Genomic DNA, 18,874 nt, shown 5'->3' with positions numbered 1-18,874 from the left:
ACTCCATTTAAGCACATTTCAAACAAATGTTTCAAATTAAATCTATTATTCAGTAATTGCAAGATTATTAAAATTTGACTCTCTGAATCAAAAGGGAAGACAGTGAGGGCCTAAAATTGTTATTTTGAAAAACAGGTTTATTTGATCTGTGTCACACTCACTATTCAAAAATAATATTCCCACAAAAGTCGCTACTCATTTCACAATATTCATAATAAAATACAGTTACTTCAAGTCTTCTGACTTCAGCTGTCTTGAGATGTCTCCACTGGACCGTGACACTGTGACTCACAGCTGGATTCAAGCCCACCGCAGGTTTTTACGTCAGTCCACCAGATGTCTGACAAGACTGGTTGAAGGAAACGCTTGGAAATGAATCACACTATATGCACCACATTGACTGTTTTCAGAGGAGAAGCTCTACAGAATATTACATTTTGTGTAAGGGTTTCCTACAGTATATTGTGCAGGACACAAAAACAGTACACACACAGGAGATAGAAAAAAGCGCACTCCTCCACACACTGTTTAGAGGTCAGAGGTCAGGCACTACAATACTGAGGAGACCAGTGTTTGAGTGGATATTCAGTACAGGCAGAGCACAGTATAAGACATATGAATTGCTACAATCATCCTTATGCATTAACAATATGTTAACAAGACTGTACTGTATGTACACTATACATGTTAGAAATAGGACTTGAAATAGTGATAGTAATACCTCCTGGTATTTTACACAATGAACTCACAGATTAACAGTAGCACTGCTGGCACCCTAAAGTCAAAGAGCTGTAAACAATTTTTTTTTTTTTGATTGGCTAGTTCAATAGCTCATAAAACAATCTTTAGATTTTTTTTTCTTAAAGCTGTGTGCCATGTTCTGCTTTTTTGTTTTTAGAAAAGACTGACTGTAACATAAATACTTGAGAAAATAAATACACACATATACACTAAACTAAAGTACTGATGATAAAAAAAGAAGCAAAAGGCCTATCCACTTTGAAATATCTCAAAGTAGAAAGGCCCAAATACAATATTGAGCCCAAGAGTCAGTGCATTCTGATAAAGAGAACAGTATTGCACTTTAAGATATTAATCCATGAAGTGTGTTTTCTCAGCAGGAGACTATCACATTGCACGTCAGTGGTATTATAACTTATTTATTGATTTAGTGTCTCAGGTGATGAGAAGGCCTCCAGCACCAAAGATGAAGTTTGCTATGTAGAGAGTTTCATTGAAAGTCCACACTGCGAACGGTTACTCCAGCAGATCAGTCCATCGTTTGTCAAAAAATGTCCTCATGCTGTGGCCGGCTCGTCCTATTTCGGAATCATCTTCGTTAAATTTTTCACAGTTATCAAAAACCAGGTTCACGTCAACGATGAAGGTTTCCAAATTCAAGTACCTGTAATGGTTAGAAAAGGTTTTAATTTTTATTTATATGCACATAAAAAACATCCACATGTCTACTTAAAAAGCTACACTGTGACACACATACTGGTTGTTGGTGAGCTTTTCCCTGATGGTGGAGAAGTCCATGGGCCTCCTGATGACCTTCCTGTATCCGGGGACGGCTTTCTGATTGACGGGCGTGAGGAAGGGCCAAGCGTCCTGATGGGCCTCCAGCTCAGCCAGCAGCACTCTGGAGAGAACAAGTGGATATCATTTCAATCTAGTGTCACCAGTTAAGAGAACATTTTTGAAACAATGTCAGATTATGTATGATATGTAATTGCATGATAAAATGGATGTTTTGTTTGTCAAATGTTCATAACTTCCAGAGGAGAATGAGAAGAGGTACAGTAAAGGCTGCTATGCATGCAGTGAGCACATGTTCATGCGTACCGGCTCATCGTCAGCCCATTTGTGTTGTTGTCTTTGGCCGTTTTGGCTTTTTTCACACAGGAGACAGGGCTGCCGTGACTGGCCTGGGAGCAGGGGGGCAGTCATCTCCTTTCCTCTTTTTCAACTCCTTGGTACCTTTCTTTGGCACGCTGTTGCTGCTGGCAGCCTCTTCTTTGATGAGCTCTCCTACCACAGATGGCCTACTGTTTCGTTTTACCTCACTGCCTTTCTTGCCTCCTCCAGCTGTTCGGCTCTGTTGCTTCCTACTCCAGGGGGATTGACCACTACCCTGATTGACAAAACACACAGGAGAATGGTGAAGAGACACATAAAACATGAAATATTCAAATCAATTAACTGGATGTGTACATGTGATACATCTACGTTATCGTGTGACAGTTTGATCTATTTTGATAACACCCAGGGCATGCTGGTGTACCTTTGCTACACAAGTGGGACAAAACCAGTCGCCGTCAGGTACTGTAGTGATCTTGGGTTTCTGGCAGTAAGTGTGGCAGCCTTTGTCACAGCCATCACAGAGTAAGAGCAGTTCTTCATTATCACCCTTTTGACAGAGCTGGCAGTGCTGGAAACATCAAAGTGTAGTCGTTAATTCAAAGTGAGATGCATCACTATGAAAACTAGTGTTTTAGGCATTTAACTGCAGCCAGGAACATAGAATGATGTTTATATGTTGCTGATTGTAATCTGATATGTTGCTGCCTCGTAATGATGTATTGTAAATTGATGCTGTTAACACACCTTTCCTTTCTTTTTACCTTTTGTCTAACAACAACCCTGCTGAGCAGATTTATTGTGTTATCTTTGATTTCTTGATTTTCAAGAGGTTCATGTACTTGCACTTAACAAGGCAGAGAGCTGACATAACAGTAATATACAAAACAACAAGACAAACATACATAACTAGCATTACAGGTTGAAAGCAGATTTAATTAGATGAGTTTTAAGTGCGTTTGTCTTGTTGTTGTATGTTACTGTTATAATGTAATCTCTGCCTTGTTTATATGGTTATTGCTTTTATTGTTTCTGTCTTCGCCATGTAAAGTGCCTTTGAGTACCTTTTAAAACGCTTTACAAATAAAATGTATCATTATCATTAGTAGTATTACTCAAAAATATATAAACCAATAATTGATACAGTTGTATCTATATGTACATTTGATATTTTATGAAATGGAATGAGAAGCCATGCAACCTAAAAGATTGGTCTTTAAAAAGACGGGCATCTTAAGTGAAAGCTAAAAATGGCGCTTAAATTTATGTATGATGAACGATATAAAAAAAATCTGTGATTATGGGAGAGAGTGTGTCACTAACCACTTTCATGATGGATCGTTCCCAGGCGATGGATTTCTGCAGCTGCTGAAGGCAGAGTGAGAGCTGAGCCGAGCTGCGGACTTCACCGAGAGCTTTACGCCACAACTTCATCCCCGGTGCCACCTCCTCCTCACTGTTTAGAGATCACAGAAAGTGAGACTGTAGCATAACTGTACAAAAAAAATATACAGTCTGCAACATTATTGAACTCAATGAAAAGTAAAAGCAATCGACCCTTTTTTCAGAAGCAGTCTATTGAATCTGTGCGGGATGAACCTTCCCCTCACCATCACCACTAGAGGATGGTGTGGTGCAAGGTACAGTAACATCATCCAGTCTGATCTGAAAGGTTCTACTTAAAGGTTCTTCTTCTCCCTAGGTACCTTCGCTCGATGTTCCTCTCCAGCTCTGCCAGCCTGATGACAGCTATATCAAGGGGATTGTCGTGCTGTCGCACCATGGTGCACGGGTGTTCCTCCTGGCTGGTTTCTCTCTGTCCTTTCTCTTCTGGAGCAGGGGAAGAGAAGAGCTTGTGCTCATGGTAGACCAGATCCTCCCTCTCCGACTGGGGCTCAGGATTCATCCAACCCTGAGGGAGACATTGTTACATTTGATGACACATTAATTAACATCAAGACAAAGTGAGGACACTGGTCAAGGACAAGCATACGTTGGATAATAACTCATGAAAATTAATTTGAATAAAACCAGTGTTTTATTATCTATATGAGCTGTATGAAGATGAAAGAGTAAGATGCTCATTTGCGCATACCTTGACCTGCAGGCCGGCAGATATGACTTTCCTCTCCAGACCCTCGACTTGCTGCAGCAGGCTGATGTCCACCTCCATGGCCTGCTCCTCCACACACCAACTCTCCACCGTCTCCTCACTCAACTCCCCCTTCTCCAGCTCTGCCACATCAATCGCTGCCACCACAGATACAAACAGAAATTACAAACTACTGCCTACTGAAAGCAAACTTATTATATGCAATGTTAAGCGACTGAAATGCAAATAATATTTTTTCCTATCACTGCATGTCTGTTGACTCTTGACATAAAAGGAGCAGGGGAAATTGTGGACGAACCATCTTTGTTATTGGCACAGAGCTGGTTTGTAAACTCCATATGTTTTTGGATCTGTTTCTGCAGGGCCTTCTCTCTGATGCCTCGGCTATGGAGGGCCTTGACCAGACTGTGCAGTTCCTCCATGTCTGCCACCCTCCACCAGCCACACAGCATCTCTGCCAACACACACACACACACACACACGCACAATTTAAAAACTTGTCACAAAATTGTTTTTTTTCATTTTCAGCAACATAGAGAAGTTGTATAACTGAGTGACCGTCTGTCTGGGCAGTACATACTCCAGCATATTTGACTGGTGCATATTGGCAGTGAGCCATTCTTACCCTCAGGGATGGGCTGAGGACTAGGGTAGTCCTGGGTCTTGGCCACTTCCACAGCGGGGAATGAGGCGCACTCGGGCTTGTCACTCTGTCGCTCTAGGATCTCACTCTTGTTGACAGAGTTGTCATTTGCCAGGAAGAAGACCTTTTCGCCACGACCCTCTGCATGTTGGGAGGCCACATCCAGCATTGGGGGTAGAGAAGCACCAGAGGAGGGCAGGCTGGGGCTAGTCTCTGCGCTGGACACGTCGCACCGTGTCAGCCTGCTTTGATGAATGCCGGATTTGACTTGCTGAGGGGGAAAAAATACACACATTTTAAATCATGATCAAACTATACTTCCACTTGCATAAAGTGGCAGCACTCCAACTTGCGTTCTGAGAAAACACAACGTGATCTGAATTAATTGTGACTGAGATTTCTTTGCTATAGGCCAACCTGAGAGACAGAAGGCTGCATGTTATCGATCCCAGCAGGAGCACTGGAACTGGCTGTAGCTTGGGGAGTAGGGGAGGGGGAGGAGGGGGATTTGGTGCTGATGGTCTGAAGTGGAGAGGACGAGGCTTGAGGGCTGGAGCCTGAGGTGAACGAGGACTCGTCACAAGGAGAGCGAGGCAAGAGGCTAAACCACTGGTTGCTCTTTTCCATCAGTATCTTGGAGAGCTGGTCGTCATGAAAGATTGACTGAGGGCCGCCGATTATCCAGGGACTAATGAGCTGGGGGGGACTAAGCAGTGACAGCACTGAAGTATCTGATTTATCTATCAGTCCCTGCTGACTAGTAGCTGTCTGAGAGGTACCATATGAGGGATAAGACGCAGGGGAAGGGACTTTAGCAGAATGACTGTAGTGAGAATTGATGTCTGAATCTCGAGCCATTTTGGCTACTTCTAGGAGTTTGCTGAGCTTTGAGAAGGAGCCGGGTTTCTGGAGGAACAGATTGAGGCTGTCCTTGTCCTGCTGGCCCTCTGGTGTGGTTGTATAGCCGTCTGTGCTCTGTGCTGGGCTGGAGACCACTGGATTCTTTGTCTCTTCCTGATGTTCTTCTTTGACCCTGACCACCACAGCAGTTCTCTGTCTATTCCTCTCTTTCTCCGCCTCTTCATAACCTGAATAACATGAAAAGGTAACGTCAGCACAAGTGCACCAATTTGTTTTTAAAATTCTGTACATTGTGGTGAACAGTTTTGGTTTGCACCTTCAACGCTCTCCATGCCCTCCACAAAGACGCCACTACAGTGTGGAAGGACCCAGTAACGTCTCTTGTAGCGGTCCTGTCCGACCGTCATGGAGCGCAGTGAGTGAGACGAGTCAAATAACTTCCGTCTGATCTGACTTTGTTGCTAAAAAGAGACAGAGAATACAGCAGGTTGAACTATGCGGTATTGAAATCATTGATGTGCTCATCCTGAGAAAAAAATAGCATCAAAGGGTTTAATCTACCTTGTATGTTTTCTCTATCTGTTTCTCCAGCTCCTCCATGCTGGCTGAGTGTACACTGTCGTCCTAGATGAAAAGGATCTCATTAGCATGAGGCCAGCAGACCGGCTGACATTTACTATAACAAACACTGATTTAAGCCGCTGGCTCCAGTAAAAGCATCACGCTGTCACTGACCTCCTCTTCACATATCTCTGCTTTCTTCCCCTTCCTCCCCCCCGATTCTTCTTCCTCATCGTCGTCGTCCTCTCCTTGGTCTTCACTGGTGTCTTCCTCGTCCTCTTCCTCCTCACTGTCCCCTTCTTTCCTCTTGCTTTTGTTTCTGGCAGTGGGGATGACAAAGGTGTGGCTGTCCTCTCCCCCCACACTGCTGTCCCTTTTCCCTGTCTTCTTGGCATGGATGTTCCTCAGTCTTTGAAGACAAACAACAGACAGTCAGCTCAAGAATGCACATCTGTGTGAAATTCAAGCACAGAGTCTTTGAATAGCAGCTTAGATGACGCATATACTCACTTGCGAAGTTTTCCCTCGACAACCCACTTATCCTTCCTCAGGTTGGTAATGTGATCTATGTTTCTCTCGATCTCACTGTGAAGTATCAGAAGATATTAACACAGATGTGTAACCTTTTTTGCATTATAAAAAGAGTATCATGCCTTTGTGCAGTGTGCAGCAGATGTATTTCAAAGAATTACCAGTGCTACTGAAACATTTATGAAATTTAGTTTGATGCAACATTGTGAAACTGTCTGTATCAGACCTCAAATTATCTTCTTCATTTTGGTACATCTGTTATCTCTATTAAAGCTGATGCCTCAATGAATAAAACAAGGCAATACTTTCCACTCTCAGCCACAGAGATTAACTTGTTTGCTTCAGGCACATATAGTTAGATCCACTTGTTTTTACAGACTTAGAATGCCCAAGATTTATTTTAGGGTTATTTTATCTCATTATATTACTGCAAAACACAGCGTAGCTTAATTTGATGAATAGATAAATACAGAAAAAGCAACAGTCAGAAGGAGGAACAACCCTCACCTGATCACAGCTCTACTACAGCAGAGCTCATTAACTAGGAATGCTAGCATGGAGGCCTTCTGTGCCGGCCGGTGGGCCTGAAAGGCCTTGGTCCTGAGGCTGAGGGCCAGAGCAGCCAGCTCCGTCTGCTCACAGTGACCCTCCATGTAGATCTGCAGGATCTCAGACACGTTGTCTCGGTTGATCCCCACGTTTGTCAGGTGGTCCCCCAAGGCGGTCTTATTCTGATAGAAATAGGGTGTTATTAAAAAAGAAGTTCAGTGGTGTTAAACAAACAACCAGAAAATATTTTGATATACTGTAACCTGTGAGAGCAGGACACAGGTGACGGGTATAGCCCCTAAGAGCGCAATGACAAACACTATCCTTTGAGCAATTATCTTTTTGTAAGGTAAGCACCATTAAGTGCTTAAGGGACCGCTGGGATGTGTCTCGGACACATTTAGGATGTTCAGATATTATGAAATATGATATTTTAGTTGACAGTCTTGCACATCCCACTGAACGTACACACAGCCTGGGATAGCTTCTTAATACGACGAGGTGTAATAATGCATTTTATTGTAAGGACATGATTGCACCCTACGGCACAGCATGGACAAATAGCTTTGGGGAATGCGTTAAAATTATGGCTTAAATTTATCTGTGTACTAACAGCTCTAAACACTTATACTCTCCTAAACACACTCTTAATTTAGCTTCACAGAGCCTGAGTACTGATAACTCCTAACATTCTCAAGAGACAGTCCACTGCCAATATTTCCTTATGTATATCATCCTATATTGTCCCAGCACTTGTTTTTTTTTATTTAACATCTTAAATAAAATAATTGAAGCAGTAAAAAGGGATATTTGTACAATAGTTCTGTTTGAATCAATACATTTTATGGGAAAATAGCAGGTGTGTGCTTGTTTCTGTGTGTGTGTGCAGTACAAATGTAAATGACAGTACAGCAACCATTTGGAATTAAACAACAAACTCTCACCTTGTGACCTGCAGGTATACCGGGATCACACACAGCTGCAGAGAGCATGCTCACCAGCAGGTCCTGCACTTTGCCCATACTGTCCCCAGTGTTGAGCAACCCCTCTTGAAGGTCACTTAGGTTGAGCGTGTTTGGATTTATGTCTAGCCTCAGGACCTTCCCAAAGCTGCGCAGAAATTGCAGCACCATCAGGCAGTCAGAGAAGGTACTACCCGGCAAGACCAGACCACGGATCCGGGACAACTCTGGAAGTGGCTTTAGAGTAATAAAAACAAGATATAAAAATACGTTACATTCATCATCTCTCAACAACTTGTTTCTAGTTCCTGTACACAAATAATCAACATTAAGATGATTTAATATTCAGCCTGTGAAACATTTTCCAGCATTTCTCACAGTGCTGATGTTACTTGTTTCAGACTAGTTTGTCAAGTTCTGTTAAAGAAATCGTATGATTAAAGTCCAGAATTCTTTGATTACAAGTGACAGATCAATAATACTGTAGTTGGTGTTACGACACCAGTAGCCACTTGGTGGCAGTATTTTAACCTAAACCTGTTTTCGTTTTAATATATTCCAGATGCTTTTAGTGATATTGCACATCATTTTTTGGTAGTACTGATAGTGAAACAATGAAACCATAAATTTATCAAAGAGCATTTCTAATCTTCATGCCTATAGCTCCTACAGTGATAATACTGATTGATTTGCATGTCAAAAAAAAAAAAAAAAAGAAATCCCCTTGCTAGTGGAAAATCCAATCTTTTCCCCACATATTGCACAGATGGAGACTATCCATGCTGACATACATGGACTCTCACTCTCATCTGCCAGCAGCGCCACAGTGTGTGAATACCTTATGATCTGCTAAACACATGTCTTCGTTTGGTTTCTTCAGCTCCTTCGCTTTTTCAAGTTCCTGTCTTCTGAGCTCCAGTTTCCTCTCCTTGTTTAACCGTTTCTCATCCTTCTTCTCTTTCTTCAGACGCTCTTTCTCCTACAGCCGAGGGAAAGTATTACTGACACTGCTGCAGACTGCTGTGCTCAGAATTACAGAGGGTGGAAAACACAAACTATGACCTCAATTACCATACTGTTGAATCGTCAAAAAAAGAAAATTACTAAGGGAGAGAAAACACAATGAAACAGTGCAGGAGAACACAGTAGTGGGGATGTGAGCGGATCAGCTGTTACCCACCTCTGCCTTCTTACGGGCCTCCACAGCCTTCGTGAGCATCATGTGCTGCTTGCGTCTTTCCCTCTCCTGGCAGAGCACAAACATAGTTTCTTTTCAATTCACAGTTCAGATTATTTTTTGAAGGGAAAAATGGCTCATATATGCAATACACAGTATGAACACCTAGTACATGCAGAGTAGAAGCAGAAACACAGTTCACCATTTGTCACAAACATCACACAAGCAAAATGTTGCACATTGCAAAGTAGTCAAAGTGTAACAAAAAACCACAAAACAGGTAAACCAAATGGAACACAATGATAGACGAAAAGCTTACTTCACGGGTAGGGATGCACACACAAAGCATAAGTTAGAAGCAGCCATTATTAATCTGAGCATGTCGGCAAGAAGGCAGACAGAGATACAGGCAAAGAGGTTTAGAACTATAAGCTGCAAATATTAAGTGTTACAGTGACAAGCAAAGCACATCATGTCGTAAGAAAACTATGCTGAAGAGATAAAATTCAAATGATTATATTTCTAATCTTTATTTACTGTGAAAACTAAACTGTAGAGTATATCTATGCTATCATTGCCTTATTTAATGACCTAAATGAACAACCATGATAAAACATTTAAATCTCAAATGAATAAAAACAAGACATTTGTCTATGTTAACTCAGTGATGTAAATCGCTGGCAAAAAGTATATATTGATTTTTCTCAGGTGATAGAATAGATTAAAATTTGGCTCACACGCTTTAGAGTAAAATGATTTTGAGCACCTACATTTAATCAGTCCAAAACAAAAACAATGTAATAGGAAACTTGTGTTCTTTTAGGCTACCACAGCGCTTTGCACCTTGTTATATTTTCTTTTTTTATCGTATTGGCCAGATAATGGATGTGTTGTCTTTGAGAGACAAATAGCGCAGACGTATGGAGTGCACTGTTCTGGAAAAGCCATGCAGAAGGATGTAGTATGACTGCAGCCAATGCTACACTTTGATGGCAACCATTTATCACAACACGTTCACAATAGGTTGTTAAATGTACAGAAACAAACATACCCATACCATATCTAGTCTATGTCTCTCCAACTCCTGGTAGAAAGAGTTGGCAAAGTATTAAGAAATAGAAAAATCACACAAGAAAATAAATGCAAGAAAAATCCAAACTATAGTAACTCAAATAAAAAAAACACACCTATGATAACCTCAAGCATAATTTCATAGGATACATTGTACAAAATAATTCCATTAGGTTAATGAAAATGATCTTTAGTTAGATACCATCTCCAAGACATTCAGTTTAAACACAAGAAATGGCTTGATAATAAAAACTAAAAAATTACCTGGTGCTTCAGTATCACAGCTTGGAGTCTTCTTATCTCCTTCTCCTTTAACAAAAAATATGAAGTCAATTAGAAACTAAATATATACACAAAAAAAATTACATTATTTTAAAAAGGCGTATAGATACTTTTTTGAAAAACGGCATGCTAAAGTTCCAGGCCCCTAGACTTCATTGGTTGAAAACATTTCATAGGTTCATGTAGAACACAAGGAGATGATCAAACCTCTTTTTAATCACAGTGAATAACTAATGCAACTAATTTTTTTTTAACTGAAAAGCAGCTCAATGACAAAAACATCAAAACATCATTCTGCAAACAATCAAGGGGCAAAGAATGGGAATCAACTGAACAAGGGAGCATGCTGATCTGGCTTACCTTGTTTCGCTTATCAGCTTCCATTATTTTAACATTGGCTGCTTCTTCTCTCTTCTTTCTTTTTGCCTGGAGAAACAATAGATTTATTTAAAAACACATACAGTACATACTCCACATAAAAGCTTTGAATAAATAAATAATTTGATCGGGGCAGCAAACTCTGATTATGAAAATTTAATTAAGATTTTTTTTATTAATTAAAATCATCAATTGAAAATAATAAAAAAAGACTAGAATAATAATCTTAAATGTATGAAATACATTTAAATCTGGTTTAAAAAAACTAATTATGTTTTGTTCTTAATATTATGTATACGTGTGGTATCTGTTTGCTAGATTGTTTCATTTTTTTCAATCTGTTAAGGCCATCAATGGAAAATATTCCACAGAAAGCTAAATAGTCATTGGCTCACTGATAAAGTCACATCTAACGTATTTTAAATCTTGTGCAATGAGATGATTATGTCCTCCCATTAACACTGAAAGACAAAATGGTTGCAGTTATTATGAAACACCAGCAAGCATGGAAAATAAATTAAGCAAAATTCTATCAGTAATTACAGCCACAACCAAATCCTGTTAAGAGCTGCTTGCCAAGCGTGTCAACTAAAATTTGATTTATAAATGCTAAAATACTTCACAGCTGCCATTAGTGAGAGAATGCAAAATAGGTATTTCACCTAGCCATGGTAAACTCTGGGCCACCTCTTACTTAATGAAATACTGTATTTTGTATTAAGCTCCATCACGGTCTGAGGAGATTTTCATATTCAATGGCACTTTTGCAAAAAACCAATTAGGCATTAGTCACATGTACTCACTGGATGTGACTAAAAGCGGGGCCACATCATTTAGGAATAGCCTTTGGTTGGGTTTATTAAAAAAAATAAAAAAAAAAAAAAAAAAAAGAAATCCTACCAACAGCAGAAAGGAAGTGTTTTAGAATGTTTCTGCAATAACTTTAAGGACGAACCTCGAGAATGTGCTGTGCACGGAGTTCTTTCTCCATACGAATTTGCTGAATGCGCTTGATCTTCTCCTGGTAAAAGGATGAGGGCAAGATCAAATGAATTAACTGTTAAGTCATGCATGTTATAGAGTGGTGGAGGGGGGTGAGGAAGTACAGTGGGTCTTTGCAGACAAGAAAGGTGCAGCATTCGGAAGGAGAGCAACTTCCTTGTAGAATTTTAAAAGCAATTTGACTGTGCTTAAAACCATTTATTTTCCTTGGAGCACACAAACCCTGCATATGAGCAGATTGTTAGGAAGCTTTGCACGGAAACTTAAACAATGCATGCAAAGGAAAGTCCTTACTTGCTGTTTAACTATCTTCATCTGCTCCCTTTTTTTCCTCCTCTCCTCTGCAGCCATTAATGCTGGAAGACACAGACAAATTAGACTTGCACACAGCATAATGATGTAAGTGTTGGAGATGAGTGTGACTTGTAGTTAGGTGTTTACCTTGTTGCTTTCTTGCCTCTTTGGCTGCTTGTGCCATCGCCTGCTTCTCAAGTTTCCTCATCATTTTGATCTGAGCTGCCTGTCGAGCTATTTCTGCAAAATAATGAAATATGTTACTGAAATCATAAACCCTATTAAAAAAAGAAGATACCGTGTTTACGTGCAATAATGTCTTTGTGGCCAACGGAGAAATCAATATTGCTGTCTCTTCCAAGATGGTTTCTATCATGTGTGATTATAGAAAGAACCCCGTACAGCTTGATTTTAAGGACATGACCACAAAAAAATTCACCACTGATATTTTAGATTGTTGGAAGTGGTTCTTCTATTATCCTCTACATAAACTATAAACCCGCTTTGAAGCTTAGCTGGAAAAGTAATGAAGTCATCACTTTATCACCAGTTGGCAACCTATCCTTAAAAAAAGATAAACGCCTCAAACCACAATAAATGATACAATACATAACTAATAGTTGTTTGTGTTTAATGGTTGATTGTCTTCTGGGATGAAAACTGACCTTGAGCCTCCAGTTTGCGAAGCAGCTTCGCATCACTGACATGTTGGAAGTTATTTTCACCAATATTAAGAGAATGGGACTTCCACTGCCTGGCTCCATGGCTGTCACCTATCGACTGCCGATCAGACTGTGTACGGCTGCGCCTCCCATCCATCGCTATGATACTGGGAGCGATCTCCTCCTCTGCCAGCAGGAACCACTGTAAACCCTGGGTTATCAGACGGAGAAGAAATACATACTGAAACCAAGAAACCAGTTTTCTTTTCTTAAAATGATCAAATATATTACATCATACTTGACATTATTTAACTTTTTCCATCTGTGATTGAATTACACATTTGTTCATAATCAATGTTGACATCCTTCAGTAACAAAGCTAAACATAGAAACACGAGAAGAAGTAGAAACATTTACCTCTGGTCCTTCTCTGGCTTCATAGAAGTCACCAACATGAATTTTTGTACTGAAGCTGAAATTGTCTCGTGAGATTTCAGTTATTCCGTTCCGAAGTAAGTACTGCCGACACAAGAATAATGCATATTAATTAGAGCAGTACATTTCAGCCATATTAACTGTAGCAGTGAGCATATGCAATCATGTAAGGCTTTAAAGCTACTTTCAATAAGATAAAGCTCAACATTGTAGGTTTACCTTCATGACATCAGGATACTGACGCAGCTTCTTCCCACATGGAGCAAAGTAAGCGACCTCTCCTTGTAGACGCCCCGCCACAGCCCTGATACGGGTCTCCCTCTGCCACCTGAAAAACAAAGAAATTGCAAAAATAGTACATACAGTATCATATGGTTAAAACAATGACAGACTGATTGCTCTAGTGTCATTATTGGCACAGATACAGTACACATCGTCCTCTTGTTTACAACAGCAAGTAGAAAAGAATAGAAACTATGTAAATGAAGTCTGTACAGCCATGTAGTCTATGGCCTTGTCTTCCTCTGACCCTTCCAGTAATCACACTTCTAAATGGCCATGCACCAAGTGGGGCTACCCCTCAATTCCCATGAGCTCTGCTGGAGAGCAGCCATGGATTATACACAAGACATGTAGGCTGTTATACCACATGGAGAATGGGCTGATATACAGACTTATGGCCTCTGTTTCCTGTGAACCTGCTGATGAAAAACATCCCTAGAAGATGAAAGGCACTCTGATCCAAGGCTGCAGAATTTGTGGGCAGGGGGCTACTAATGTTGCATGTCTGTGTTGAGGCTGGATGCAATTAACCCCTTGAAGTGCTGGGCCTCATTTCATTTCCTGCCTACAGCTCAAATCTGGAGTTTTTAAAGGCCCCTAAAAGGATGTTTTTTGTAGTCTACTACTACATAGCTCTTGATGAAGATGTCACTGTTCTCAAATCAGGAACTCTAGTGGGGCTTTTCACAGTAACATTTACAGTATTTCCCCTGGGAAAATTGCCTGAACATTATTTCTGCATTCTTGCCCGGCTTTATATTTACACAGTGATATTCCCCAATTACAGATGACAGGTAAACATGTTGTAAGCAATGGCATAAGAACTGTAATTGTTCAGAGAATGAAGTGTTTCTTATTCCTTTTTATTACTGGTGTGAATGTGGTCACACTAAAAGTTTCTTGATCAAAAATGTTTCCCAAACACAATTCATGTGTTTGTATGTGGCAAACCTGGAGATATGATAATATGTGCTGTGGATGACCACGTGTCTTAGGCTGCTTCACAAAGACTGTAGATGACCTTTCAGGAAAGGTCAGTCGTCAGCCTTCAGTGAGCTGACATTTTACAACACCGATTGCATAAACACAAACAATTCAGGAAGTATAACAGTAAGGACAAATGGAACATGGTCAGACTGTCAAACCTTTGTGTTTCTCTTGATATGAAGTGCATGCACAGTAGCTCACCCAAACTCAAGAGGCAACCGCAGAACTCTCTCATCAGTTACTCTCCTCCTCTTTCCCGATCCTAGAAAACAGGAGAAATGACTCAGCGCTTTTCGCACCTCCAGGAGGACGTGAGCAAATCTACAAACATGCCATGTTTACAGATATATCCACTTAACAAAACAAGGAGGGGGAGGGGCAAAACATTACTGCAAATATAAAACAGCAACAAACCTCAACACTGTCATGACTAGAAGTGATGGTGTGAAATTCACAGTTAAATTCTGTATTTTATAAATGTTAAATTTATAAACGTATACACTCTTCTATTACTATAATTAAATGAAAGCGGAAATTAATACTTTTCCATTACGGCAATTCAGAATCCAGCTCTGTTAGTAGCGTTATGTTCTCCATGACTCATTCAATATCAGATGTGTAAAGCATCTGCCAGGGTTAATAAAGCAAAAGCTGCTGCGGACCATCAAAACAATGACACAACTAATCTTTTCCAGCGCTCATGTTAACCTGAAACTATTGAGGGATGCACATCCATGTTTTCATACTGGATTAATTGGATAGTCTGAATAAGCAAAGTGAGTGGAGAAAAAATAAAGACCACGCTGACTTTTGTCATGATCCTACTCTGAATTACACGGTAAAAGTATTTTATTGAATTGTAAACTGAAGCTGTCATTTAGGTTGGGGATGTATTCAGTTTTTAAAAACACACACAGATTTGTTACCTTGCTGTTGGGATAACATGAAGGACGGCGATATGGTGCTGTGGTTACTCAGTGCCCCTGAGCTGGTCACTGTTTTGGGGGTAAGCAGGCTACTAGGTAAACTTCGAGGTTTGATGATCTGCAGGTTAAGCACGGAGTCGTTGGCTGAGAGGTTCAAGGAGGACTTCTGAGTAGACAAGGACGGTTTAGATTGTTTCCGGGGAGATCTTTCTGCATCGCTGTCTGCTTCTGTCTCACTGAGATCCTTAATATCATCCTCGGAGCCATCAGAGTCGCTATCCAGATTGCTCTCCGACTCTACAGGGGATACCAGTGTGACACAGGGGGGGAAAAAATATATATCCTAATTAGCATTCTGCTCACAACCAAACCTCCTCTAACATCTTACATCTGCAATAACATGTTGTCAATGGAATATATTTATTCAATTAAGGTCTGTTTAATCTAACCTGACAGGCTACTGCCAGAATCTTCATCCTCAATATCATCTTCATTGTCTTCATCATCGTCATCAAAGTCATCTCCCAAGGAGTCGTCAGAGTCCCTGCTGCTGTGGATATCAGACTCACTGCCTCTGACCAGGTCTACCGGTGGACAGGATGAGCTGGTTTTAGCGAGGCTCTTTCCTGTGTGCAGAGACTTCGGAGTGCTAGTCTTCCTTGGTCTGTGAGCAAGACCTGACGAGGCTGAAGATTTAAGTGGGGGGGCAGAGCTGCCGGACGTCTCCTTAGTGCAAGTGCTCAGGTTGATGGGCATGAGATAGGGAGGGCTAGTGGATACCAGGAGGGGCTTGCTACTGGGGGTGCTGCTCTGGCTGCGGGGTTTAGTGATGAGGGCCAAAGGGGCGTCCTGAACTGCCTGGTTGATCACTCCATTGAGGTGGTGGTTCAGGAACAGATTGGTGTCGTTGCTGTGTGGGAGGGACAGTAAATGACCGCTGAACGTATCTGACAAATGTTTATGCTGCGTCGGCAGCGATGAAGAAGATGCTGAATTTCTGTGAATTTTATACCAGTTCTGGCTCTTAGGTCGCAGAGAGAAAGCTTGCTTCACAGAGTCCTTGGAGTGGAGGGGCTTTATAAGCAAAAAATGAAAAAGAGAAAGAAACAAAGAAAAAAAAAGAGGAAGTAATTACAGAAACTGTCACTCACATAACATGACTGGGGGCTGTGAATGAAGGAATTTAAGGTGTAATAAGAGACAATGAAGAGCAGGCTCAAGCCTGTCAACTATAGTAAAGGAAAAAAAGGCTGCTGCGGAAAATATTTTCAAATTGTTTGTCTTAGTGCCATTGTGTGACTCTGGCTGTCATCTTGTATTTGTTGCTATTGTCACACTCAATCAAAAGCCTGTATTTAATGTACCACATCATATGAATTAAAACCCTCTTGTTACACACTGCTACAATTTCCCTCCTTTTCAAAATAGTGACAATAACAGAGTCCTTAAAAGAGACAGATTTCTCCGCTCCTGATAACAAACATCCCAAAGCGTAAAAGAGCTAATTGCTTGTCAATTTTGTGAAGTATTCCCAATAGAGCTAAATGCGTTGTCACTTCTCATCATGTTGCGGTCAGACACCAATGCAGTATAGTAAAAGCCCTCATTTCATTACGGTAATTTGTTTTTTGTAAGCTTTGGCAGAATTTGGATACAAAAATAAAAGCGGCAGCTTCAACGCGACAATGACTAACTCACCTGTTTCACTTTAAAACTCTTCAAGTGTGAAGATCTTTCATCCGGAGGGTTTCCACTCCTATCCTTCATGCCATCAGCCAGCTGGGTGTGCTTCAAAGAGGGCATCAGGAATTTGGGTTTCTGTGGCGGCTTTTGTGAAGCCAGCAGCTTTGTTGGTCTGGGTAAAGAAGAGATGGAGAGAGGCTTCGGTGAGGAACACAGAGACAGAAGCTTGGAAGGGGAACAGAGAGCAAATGTTTGGAAGAACAGGGGACAGAGCTATGTGTATATCACTATCAATATCAATGTATGTAGGAGCAATATAAACACTCAATATTTCTGACCTCATATGTTCAATTATGTGTATCCAACCACTTAATCTGATTATATTGTATTTTTACATTTTGTATTTTTTATGATTTACTTTTTATTTATTATACCTTTACTGTTTTATTATTTATTGTACTTGTTTTGCTTTTTTGTATTGTTTTCTACTGATGTCTCTTGTTGCACTATCCACCATGCTGCTGTAATCCTGCAAATGTCCCAGCTGTGGGACTAATAAAGGATTATCTTATCTTATCTTATTTTATTTTATGCTTTGGTGAGAATGAATGAGAGAAGTACATTTTTTGTGAGAGGGAAGGATGTAAATGTTGAGATGAGATTGAGAAAGAGAATGAGTTGGATGAGGACCTGGAGGGAAGTGGAGAGGCCTCCCTGTGGGACGGTGCTCGGGGACTGTTGCCGGCTGCCGACCCCGTGGCCTGGATCACACTGATGTGCTGCTGGCCTTCGTCCTCTGCAGTGCCGGAGCTCTGGAGGAAGAGCGCTGCGGACTGTGACAGGCCAGCGAGACGCGAAGCGGAATGCAGGCAGTACGGGGAAGTCAAAGGAACAGTTTCGCGTTGAATGTCTTGAGTTGAATTTCCGTCAGCAGTGCAAGGTCTCTTCTTTTTACTCTCAGAAGTGTTCTGTGTCAGCCGCTGAGTAGGAGGATGAGGAAAAGACAGCGTGTCATGTCAGCTCCTTCTGAGAGAGCCTCACAGTGGCAGCTCTGTCAGCTAGCACATACATCCAGTTTGCCACCCACCACCACGACTATTTTTGACAATTCAACTAACATTTACAGCACTTAACAGAGAGGAAATTTGTCATAAAACCCTTTTACCAGACATTTTCATCCTAGTACATTATTCAGAAAATAAACTCTTTGTCAATGGTGTCCACTGATTTTTAAAGCCGAGTATGCTGCTGATTATTCAAATGCTGCAAGTTTAAGACACTTACCTTGGCTTTCCTTTTCAGTGAACTGTCTTTTTCTGAATAAGACTCGCCACTGTCATTGCTCTGATCATCCTCATCTTCATCATTGTCATCGTCCTCTTCCATGTCATCGGGATCACTGCTGCTCTCCTCACCATCGCTGGAGGAGCTATCCGACAGTGATCCTGATTGGCTGCCACTCATGCTGGAGGTCTCTAGTGGTCTTTTGTTGGGTTTCTAAATAATGATGAAAGTCCACATTTTTGAATCAGTGGGAAATAGGAGAAAGGGTACCAGGAACAACAGAGCAGTGAAGTAAGTTGTAATGCAGTGCATTGTACTAAAGTGCTAAGCA

The 18,874-nt window shown here is 41.0% G+C and overlaps 1 protein-coding gene across 1 annotated transcript in view; it reads right to left on the bottom strand.

Moving 5' to 3' along the window:
* Positions 1 to 125: 125 nt before the first annotated feature.
* Positions 126 to 18,874, bottom strand: part of LOC129104370 (bromodomain adjacent to zinc finger domain protein 2B) — a 45,396-nt gene continuing 26,647 nt past the window's right edge. The window contains 35 exon segments of the mRNA XM_054615029.1: positions 126 to 1,405; positions 1,499 to 1,642; positions 1,846 to 1,933; positions 1,936 to 2,134; positions 2,285 to 2,431; positions 3,184 to 3,316; positions 3,567 to 3,772; positions 3,956 to 4,110; positions 4,272 to 4,427; positions 4,599 to 4,887; positions 5,034 to 5,704; positions 5,794 to 5,938; positions 6,039 to 6,101; positions 6,213 to 6,447; positions 6,549 to 6,623; positions 7,077 to 7,300; positions 8,063 to 8,317; positions 8,919 to 9,059; positions 9,261 to 9,326; positions 10,309 to 10,341; positions 10,593 to 10,637; positions 10,971 to 11,036; positions 11,944 to 12,009; positions 12,285 to 12,346; positions 12,432 to 12,524; positions 12,950 to 13,157; positions 13,364 to 13,465; positions 13,601 to 13,709; positions 14,852 to 14,912; positions 15,577 to 15,873; positions 16,026 to 16,486; positions 16,589 to 16,650; positions 17,275 to 17,431; positions 17,950 to 18,239; positions 18,544 to 18,756. Coding sequence (XP_054471004.1) covers positions 1,258 to 1,405; positions 1,499 to 1,642; positions 1,846 to 1,933; positions 1,936 to 2,134; positions 2,285 to 2,431; positions 3,184 to 3,316; positions 3,567 to 3,772; positions 3,956 to 4,110; positions 4,272 to 4,427; positions 4,599 to 4,887; positions 5,034 to 5,704; positions 5,794 to 5,938; positions 6,039 to 6,101; positions 6,213 to 6,447; positions 6,549 to 6,623; positions 7,077 to 7,300; positions 8,063 to 8,317; positions 8,919 to 9,059; positions 9,261 to 9,326; positions 10,309 to 10,341; positions 10,593 to 10,637; positions 10,971 to 11,036; positions 11,944 to 12,009; positions 12,285 to 12,346; positions 12,432 to 12,524; positions 12,950 to 13,157; positions 13,364 to 13,465; positions 13,601 to 13,709; positions 14,852 to 14,912; positions 15,577 to 15,873; positions 16,026 to 16,486; positions 16,589 to 16,650; positions 17,275 to 17,431; positions 17,950 to 18,239; positions 18,544 to 18,756 — 5,865 coding nt within the window. The 3' untranslated portion in view covers positions 126 to 1,257.

The sequence above is a fragment of the Anoplopoma fimbria genome, chromosome 16 (assembly GCF_027596085.1).
Source record: "Anoplopoma fimbria isolate UVic2021 breed Golden Eagle Sablefish chromosome 16, Afim_UVic_2022, whole genome shotgun sequence".
In the NCBI taxonomy this organism is placed as follows: Eukaryota; Metazoa; Chordata; class Actinopteri; order Perciformes; family Anoplopomatidae; genus Anoplopoma; species Anoplopoma fimbria.
The sequence above is the reverse complement of the archived record's forward strand: the minus strand, read 5'-3'. Positions and strand labels throughout refer to the sequence as shown.